The sequence below is a fragment of the Myotis davidii genome, unplaced genomic scaffold (genome assembly GCF_000327345.1).
Source record: "Myotis davidii unplaced genomic scaffold, ASM32734v1 scaffold339, whole genome shotgun sequence".
Lineage (NCBI taxonomy): Eukaryota > Metazoa > Chordata > Mammalia > Chiroptera > Vespertilionidae > Myotis > Myotis davidii.
In genome coordinates, this window is record NW_006290778.1 from 117,810 (window position 1) to 127,169 (window position 9,360).

The 9,360-nt window shown below is 53.8% G+C and overlaps 1 protein-coding gene across 2 annotated transcripts in view; it reads left to right on the plus strand.

Moving 5' to 3' along the window:
• The first annotated feature begins 1,487 nt into the window (after positions 1 to 1,487).
• The window catches only part of CD8B (CD8b molecule), a 13,684-nt gene continuing 5,811 nt past the window's right edge, over positions 1,488 to 9,360 (plus strand). For both annotated transcript variants that reach the window (XM_015564108.1, XM_015564109.1), the window contains exons 1-3: positions 1,488 to 1,561; positions 5,230 to 5,583; positions 8,607 to 8,696. In XM_015564108.1, the coding sequence (XP_015419594.1) occupies positions 1,516 to 1,561; positions 5,230 to 5,583; positions 8,607 to 8,696 (490 nt within the window). In that variant the 5' untranslated portion in view covers positions 1,488 to 1,515. The remainder of the gene's footprint in view (positions 1,562 to 5,229; positions 5,584 to 8,606; positions 8,697 to 9,360) is intronic.

The window sequence follows — 9,360 nt, forward strand, 5'->3', positions numbered from 1 at the left end:
GGGCAATACAAGGTGACTGCGTAATGGGCACAGGGATTTCCTTGCGGAGAAGAAATGTTCTGGAAATAGATGTGGTGGTTGTATGACACTGTGCATGTGCGAAATACCATTGAACTGTACACTTTAAGATGGTTAATTTTATACAGATGATGTATTACAGAATTGTACACCTGAAGCCTATATAATTGTATTTCCCAATGTCATCCCAGTAAATGCAACAAAAAATAAAAATAAAATAAAGTGGTTAATTTTCTGTTATGTGAATATCACTTCAATGAAAAAGAAAAGGGCTCACTCATATGTGGTCTCCCAGGGCGGTCTGCCCTGTGTCTGCTCAGGCCTCGGGCCCTGGGTCCAGGGAGACTGGCCTCGGCTGGGCTGTAGGAGCAGCCCCACACTAAGGGCGTAAAGCTCCTTCTCCCTCAGTGACCTTGAACTCCACTCCTGGCTCAGCAGTGCCTGTCACCAGCAGAGGACAAAGGAGCTGGGCAGGCTGGGATGGGAAGGAAATTGGCTTTGGATGAACAGGAAGACTCCCTGACAAATGTCCCTGATGGGCTGATGACACACTGGCAGACAGCTGCCGGGCATGCAGGAGAGCACACCACACACGCATGTGCGCGCCCGTGTAAGCTGACGGTACCACACACGCTGCCTGCTTTAGACCTCCCGTGGCACCGTCCCCTCTTCGATAAACTCCAGGCTGTTCGGGTGACCCACAGAGCCTGCGTGTCTAGTCCTGGTTGATCTTGTGGCCTCCCACAGCCCTCCCCAGGCTCCCTCACCCCGGCAGGCCCTCACACACCCAGAAATCCTCCTTAGAACTCGGCATCTTTGTGCATCTGCTAACCTCTCACTTCAGTGCTATTTTAACAGTAATTGCACCTGTGGGGACCATAAGGGAGCCCCAGAATCTCAGCTCATCACGGCTCTGAAGGGCAGGGTTGGGGCCCCTCTCTGGAACCCCAGCTTACCTTCCTCAAGCATCACACTGTGTGGCACAGTTAGTAAACCTCCCTTTGTCCCCCACAGTGTGCACCCTTGAGGGTGGGGCCTGGTCTTGGTCACTCCAGTCCCACTGAGCAGAGGGCACCCAGGAGGCTCACAATAGCTGCTCGGAAAGAAAAGAAGTGACTGAGTTGGGGTTCCACTCCACCGCTCGCTCCTGGGGGACCTTGAACACCCCGACCTCTTCAAGCCTCAGTTGCCTGAACTGTCACATGGAGTCATGGAGGCGACCACACATGTGCAAGGGCTTGACCGGGGACAGTGGTATCACCCCCTTACCAGAAAGCAGGGGGTCCTAGTGTGAGTCTTGGAAAGGGAATGAAGACCTTTGAAATGCAGAGAGGATGAGGGTGGAGACCTTGTTATCCTCACACCAGACTCTCACCAGGTCCCGCCTCCTCCCTGGAGCCGCCCTCCCTCCCCTGCCCCGCCCCCGGCTCGCAGCTTGCACCCACCCCAGGACAGTCTCTGCAGGGCCCCGCGGGGACCAGGTGTCTAGGCGCCAAGATGCGGCTCTGGCTCTGGCTGCTCCTCCTCGCAGTGCAGCTGGCAGGTAGGTGGGGAGACTGGGGGGCACGGGGCCTTGCAGGGAAGCCCCGGCTGTGGGACACCCAGGGGCCGCTCGGCAGGCACTGTCCCTGCGGGTGGAAAGGAAATTCCCCCAGGGAGCTCATTCTCCCAGGGACCTGGGGAGCCCCAGGGCTGAGCCACCTCTGCCCAAAAGCCTAGAGCCAGGAGAAGGGGAGGCAGGAAGAGGGGAGGAAGGGAGGGAGGGAAGGACGGAGAGGGGAAAGGAAGGAAGGACGGAGATGGGAAGGAAGAAGAGGGAAGGAGTAAGGATATCCAGAGAGGAAGGAAAATGCCCTTGTTCAGGGACAAGGCCGTGATGTGATCCCAGGCGGTGCCAGAGGCCCGGGCGGGTTTGGGTGTCCCACACTTGGCCCGGGTTCTGTAGACACATCTTTATTCCTTCCGGGCAAGTTTATAGAGTACAACCTGGCCAATGGCAGGCTGCTGCCAGTTCTCCGGCAGGTGTGGCCGGGTATTCCCTCAGGGCCCCTGTTCCCTATACTCCCTGGGGCCGGGTGTGCAGCGTGACTCCAGCACCTGACAGTATTAGGGTTGGAAACCCAGACGTAGATGGAGCGGGGAGTCTCTGCTGTCCCTCTGGCTCAGCGCAGTCACACTACCTTTTAGAAGAAGCCCCTCCGCCCCCCAAACTGCCCACTAACCTGAGGTCGGTCTCCCTGGCCCAAAAGCCCAAAGCCGGACATCCCTCCAGGGGCGACAAGGCCTGCCCGCCCGGCTCTGGCCCAGGGAGCTCAATAGCGTCTGAAGTAGAAGCCGATCCAGGCCATTCAAAGCTACTACGTTATTGCCCATCGTTTTAGAAGCAGCAGGTACCTCTGAGAATGGGTTAGTGAGACCACACATGTGGCAAGGCCTGGCTAGGTGTCTGGCACCTAGGTTAGGGGTTCGGCCATGGCTGGATGTTCAGCCCCAGCAAGTGGTCACCAGAGAGAGACCAGGGTGTGTCTCAACCAGGAAGTCTTCGTGTCTGGGTGCAGGTGGGGGCAGGGACACGAACAGCTGGCACCCCTTCTGACCTTTGTACCCCTGAGGAGTCACTTAGGGTCTTTCTTGGAAGGTCTTTGAGTCTGTGTAGTTGTGGCCCCACTATGTGCACACAAGCACATGACCACGATCCTGGAACCACAGGTTTTCTCAGTTCAGCGAGTGTCAAAAAGCTCAGGTTCTGGAGCTGCAGACCGGGGTTTGAATCTGAACCCACCACCTACAGGCTGTGTGACCTTGAACATGTCTTTACGCTTCCTGAGCCTCCGTTTCCTGGTGTGTAAAATGGGTGTGAGACAGGATCTGGCGAGGATTAAATGAGATTATTCCTGCACTGTGCTTGGCCCGGTTCAGTAAATATTGGCATTTTTGATGCTTCTTATCTCCGCCGAAAAGTCAGCGACCCAGAACAGGACAGAACCTCTATGCTGCTGACAAGGCAGGAGGCTATCTGGGGAGAAAAGCAAAGGCCCAGTGACCGCTCGGGCCCCAGGTGCCATCATTTCATTCTTGATGCAAGCGGAAGCTCAGAGCGGCCTGTGAGTGGAGTCAGAGTTTATGTGCATTTCAACAGTATTAGGAAAGGCTCTGGGGCCATGGAGTCCAAGAACAAGTGTAGGTAGGATTGTGAATACGGGCCACCACCTCATAAGCCAGCTCCTCTTGGGTGCGTGCGGGTGCGCGCGGCACACACACACACACACACACACACACACACACACACACACCATTCTCTGGCCTCTCCTGCTCGCCCAGGCCTGTGCCTCAATGCTTCTGGGGCTCTGCCCACTCTCCCTCCACCCGACAGCTGGAATGAAAGGCTCCCTAAGTCAGATCCAGTCTGTTGGACTTCACCGCAAAAGACCCACACTAACCCTCCTCGATAAAATTTCACCTGCTGCCGTGGCAACCCCCGGACACGCGGATGGTGATTTACCACGTACAGTACTTGACAGCTTGCTCTCTGGGACACCTTAACTCTCAGCGGCAGTCAGAGCAACGGCCTGGAGCCGCGCCCTGTTTATTTATTTGTTTATTATTTATTTATTTTTAATATGTTTTTATTGATTTTTAGAGAGAGAGACAGAAACATCAGTGAGAGAGAGATCAGTTGGCTGCCTCTGCACGTCCCCCAAACCGCACAGGCCGGACAAGCCGCCCTCTATATATATATATATTTGTATTGATTTCAGAGAGGAAGGAAGAAGGAGAGAGAGATAGAAACATCCATGATGAGAGAGAATCATGGTGGATCGGCTGCCTCCTGCATGCCCCTACTGGGGATCAAGCCCACAACCCCCGGCATGTGCCCTTGACCGGAATCGAACCTGGGACCTTTCAGTTCGCAGGCCGACGCTCTATCCACTGAGCCAAACTGGCTAGGGCAAGCCGCCCTCTTTTTAAAGAGAAGAGACAGGCTCCGTGTCTTGCCTGTGGTCCCACCACTGGTGCGGGGTGGCGGCTGGGTTCAAGGCCAGGGCTGAGTTCTGCTCCCATTTTCCGAGAAGAATCCCCTACTTACAGCGCTTCCTGTCTGTGATTAAAGTGAACTCCCGGCCCTGCTTCTGGGGTCTGTCCTGCCACTCAGGAAGGGGATCCAGGGAGCTAGCGATGGCTGGGTTGGGGAGGGATGGTCATTAGCCACCATAGGGGAGTGAGTGCCACTGCTGGTTGTCATCCGTGTCCAGACGCTGTAGCTGGGCCTCTGAGGTAGGCCAGCCCCGCCCTGTGCTCCGCCTGTGATTCTGTGTGCCTCTCCCAGCTTGCCTGGGTCTCCTTCTGCTTCTTGGAGCCTGTTGAAGGTCTATACCAGGGCTCCTCAAACTACGGCCCGCGGGCCACATGCAAATACAAATATTGTATTTGTTCCCGTTTTGTTTTTTTACTTCAAAATAAGATATGTGCAGTGTGCATAAAAATTTGTTCATAGTTTTTTTTTTAAACTATAGTCCGGCCCTCCAACGATCTGAGGGACAGAGAACTGGCCCCCTGTTTAAAAAGTTTGAGGATCCCTGGTCTATAGAGTGAGTTGCAGCAGGGCAAGGTGAAAGAGACCACACATGTGACTTTGAATATTTGAGTTTTGGGCTTTTTTAAATCCTCACCAGAGGATATATCCAGACCGGGGGTCAAACCTTCAACCTAGGTATGTGCCTTGACTGGGAATTGAACCGGCAACCTTTTGTGGCATGGGACAACACTCCAACCAAATGAGCCACCTGGCCAGGGCGAATCTTTGAGTTGGAATCCCAGGTCACTTACTAGCTGTCGAGGGGGTTTTGAACAAGTAACTTCATGACACGGTTTCCTCATCTGTGTAATGGAGATAAAAAATCCTAAAATAAGTTTGAGGCTCAATTGAGATACTTATGCAAAGAGCAGGTTTATGAGCACGCAGTCAGCAAATGGCAGCTCTCCCCTGCCCCTTTGTAAAGCTGGACAGAGTGAACACCCGCCTCACAGATGGTCTCCTGGGAGGTGGGGTGTTCGAGCTCCTGAGTCCAGGAACCACCCGCTAACTTACAACCGCCTCCAGACCCTGCAACTGGGCAGGTTCTTCCACGGCTTTTCCTTAGATACTCGGTTCGGGTGACTCTGAGGCCAGGAAAATGAGCTGATGGTCTCTGCTCCTTCTGCTTCTTATAGCTCTCCACGGCAGCTCCGTACTCCAGCAGGCCCCTGGGAAGCAGGTGGCTCAGACCAACACAGAGGTGAAGCTAGTCTGTGAAGCCAAAACCTCCCAAAACCTGCGCATCTACTGGCTGAGACAGCGCCAGGCCCCAAGCAGGGACAGTCACTATGAGTTCCTGGCCTTCGCGGATTCTAAAACAGCTGTGTATGGCAAGGATGTGAAGCAGGAGAAGCTAAATGTGAGTCACGCGGCAACCCAGTCCGTTCTCACTCTCAGAAGTGTGCAGCCTGCAGACAGCGGTGTCTACTTCTGCATGACCATCGGGTCCCCCGAGCTGACCTTCGGGAAGGGAACTCAGCTGACTGTGGGTAAGACCCTGGCTCAGTGTTCTCGACAGCATTGAGTGCCTACTGTGTGCCAGGCATGGGGGCCACCCCACTCAGCAAGCCCAACTCTAAGCCTCACCATTGGGAGGGATGATGGCCCGGAGCAATCGCGCTACAGCTAATAGTAACAGAAAATATATTCTGAGACTGACCCAAGGTCAAGCACAGGCGAGTGTTTATGTACTTATCTCGCTTAATGCTGCCAGCCCTCCTGGGAGGTTGGTACTATTATGATTCCCATTGAAAATGAGATGCTTAGAAGCATCGCTGCTTCCTATAGGGACAGAATGACGCTGTCCTTCGGCCACACCATGCCCCCTGCGGCTGTGGCTGGATTGGGTTGAGCCCTGGGGCCTACCCATGGCCTCAGAACCTCCCTCCCAGTGAGCACACAGGCAGTGGAGGGGCAGATGCCCTCGCATTCTGCATGTGGGCCAAACCCACACCCAGAGATGCGGGGAATGAGGAAACTGGACCCCAAGCTCAGCTGCAAATCCACTGTGTGCCTTTGGGCGGGTCGCTCCTCTCCCCTCAATGGGCCTCAGTCTTCTCATCTGTGTCATGGGTTGCTATGGCCTCCACGAACGACCCCCTCCAGCTTCCAGTCCTCCGGCGCTACAGTCCTCATGAGTTAAGTCAGCATGTCCAGTAGAAATATATCGTGAGTCACAGATGTAATTTGAAATTTTCTGATAGCCACGTTTAAAAAAAGTAAAAGAATCACATGAAATTAATTTAAATGATATGTTTTATTTAACCCGATTTGTGAACAGTATCATTTCAAAATGTAATCCAGATAAAATTATGACTGTAATGTTATATATATATAATTGATTTCAGAAAGGAAGGGAGAGGGAGAAAGATAGGAACATCATTGATGAGAGAGAACCACTGATCGGCTGCCTCTTGCATGATCACCCCAACCTGGGCATGTGCCCTTGACCAGAATGCCAACCCCTGAAAGGCTCCTGCTGTCCTTCTCACAGGGGGGCACTGAGAGTAGCAAGGGGGGTCCCAGGGATTCAACCACTCAGCATGGGCTGAGCAGGGACATTGGGGGACGGCAGCACAGTGAGGAAGGCAGAAAACAGAGCGATGGCCCTGTGGCATCTCACCAGCCGCGGGCCTTGGATCAGGAGGTGGGAGGCGGTGAGGTCTCTGGGCAGCAGCTGAGCATGCCGTGGGGGCTGCTAACTGATTCCTGTATTGGAAATCGGCTTTGGGGGGCTTGGGGTTTCGGTTTGGTTTATTGTTATTGCCTCTGTAAGACACATCTTTCCATTCATGCGCTGTGAGGGGCTGAGAAAGGTGGATGGTGAAACAGCACAAGTGGCTTTCAGAAGCTCCCACAACCACCCACGCACTCTTGTTTTCACGTTTCCAAAGCCCCCCCACCCCGCTCCCGGGATGGCAGGGCCTCCCCAGAAGCAGGTGCCATATCATCTCCCGGGGCGAGGGAGCCAGAGCTGAGCCCAACTCCCACCAGAAAGACAGGGCTCTTTGAAGGAGGAAGGGGGAGCGGGATAGAGAAAGGATCTAGGCCCCTTACGCCAGTGATGGCGAACCTATGACACGGGTGTCAGCAGTGACACGCGAACTCATTTTTTCGGTGGATTTTTCTTTGTTAAATGGCATTTAAATATATAAAATAAATATCAAAAATATAAATCTTTGTTTTACTATGGCTGCAAATATCAAAAAATTTCTGTATGTGACACGGCACCAGAGTTATGTTAGGGTTTTTCAAAATGCTGACACGCCGAGCTCAAAAGGTTCGCCGTCACTGCCTTATGTGCACCATGGGGGTCATAAGGCCTGTCCCTTTCAAAGAGCAGGAAAGGGGGAGACTGAACTGGGCAGGGGCTGGGGGATCAGGAGGAATCAAGGGGACCTGTTCTGGACAAGAAATTAAAGTGGACAAGCCTGTCCACAACCCCCACCAGACCCAGAGCAGCGGGCCGGCCCGCCAAGGCGCCGAGTCCTGCAGGGCCGCCCCCTGCCGCTCGCCAGGGCCCGCTGAGCGCCCTCTGCGCCTCCTGGGTATGAAGTGAGGGGAATGGACATCCCAGGGCCGAGGATGAGGGGATAGCAAAGCGCGGTGACCCCTCGCAGAGGCCAGGCCCCTCGCACTCTCCCGGGGCACTAGAAGCCGGTGGTATTGTTCCTGCCACACTCGCGTCCCCACAGGCTGGTGACCAGGGCCTCGGGTCAGCCTGGTGAGCTTCGCTTTTTGTGCACAAACATCTGCACAGGGTGGCGCAGCGAGAGCCTAGAGAGGGAGCCTCTGGACTCAGCTCCCGGCTCTGCTGTGTACTGCCTCGGACTTTGGGCCAGTGGCTTCAGCTCCCTGTGCCGGGGCTTCCCCCGGGGGTAAGATGGGCCAATCGTGCCCACCCCCAAAGCTGTGGGGTTCAGGGAGCTCCAGATGCAGTGCTGGGCGCTGCCACTCGCTCACGGGAGAGCCTAGCAAGTGTTCATTCTATTTAGCTGGCTCTTCTCGAAGGTTCCTGGAGCAGGCAGGGCACGTCCCCACCACCTCCCCACGGAGGCACAGGGTCACGAGGGTCTGAAGGGCTGCTTTTATATGCAAGAAGCCAGCCTCAAAGTGACCAGTTTGTTGGCTGCCACTCTGTCCCCTTGACTAGAGTTTAAGTTCCTGGGTCACCCCCTTCCCTCTCCTCTCGTTTTATGGAAAATCATTTCAGCGAAATGTCTTTCCTCAACCTACGAAAGCGAAGGCTGGATGCAATGACATCCAGTGCTCACGCCACTCCTCGGCGCCTCAGGACACCGAGCTGACCCATGACCCCAGGCCCACAGAGAGGTCTGATAGGTCTGAGAGTTGGAGAAGCATTTATTGTTCTGTGACTCTCAAGCTCTGCAGCAGCCCAGAGAATGGTCACGAGGACTTCAGTACCGGAGGAAGAGGTGCAGTGTTAGGTCTTGTCTCTCAATCCACCTGCTGTTCACCTGGCTAAGGTCTGTGTCTTGCTTGCTTTCTGTAGTTGATGTCCTTCCCACCACGGCCAAGCCCACCACCAAGTCCACCCCTAAGAAGATAAGGTGCCGACGCCCAAGCCCGGTGACTCGAAAGGGTAAGTTCCCCTGTCCCCCTGGACTCTCAGAAGTGCAGCATTGTCACTCACTGCTTTCCTTCCCTCCCTTCCTCCCTCCCTCCCTCCCTCTCTCCCTTCTTCCCTTCATCCTTTTCTCCCTTCCTCCCTACTTCCCTCCCTTCCTTCCTTCCTTCCTTCCTTCGGTAAACAACTTCAATGAGGGCCCTTCTCTTCTTGCTTTTGACTTTCCTAAAATGACAGTTCTAAGGGATCCACACATACAAAAACTATTAGAGCTGATAAATGAGTACAGCAGTGTTACAGACTATACTAGTAAGATCAATGTACAAAATTAATTTTATTTCTATACCCTACCAATGAACAATCCAAAAGAATGAGAAAACAATTCCATTCGCAATAGCCTCAAAAATTAAAATACTTAGTTCCCCAGCGGCATTATTCCTAATAACCCAGAAGGGTAAACAACTCAAATGCCCACCATGATGTGGATTTACGCAATGTGGACTAGCCATGCAATAGAATAGCATTCGGTCATCATCAAGGATTAAGTACTGATACATGCTACAACATGGATGAATCTACTGTATGTGCTTGATATGTCTGTTAATGAGTGAACACGCTCGCCGCTCTGTACTGTGAGCACCGGACGCCGCAGCTGGAGCACACACATGCACACGCACTT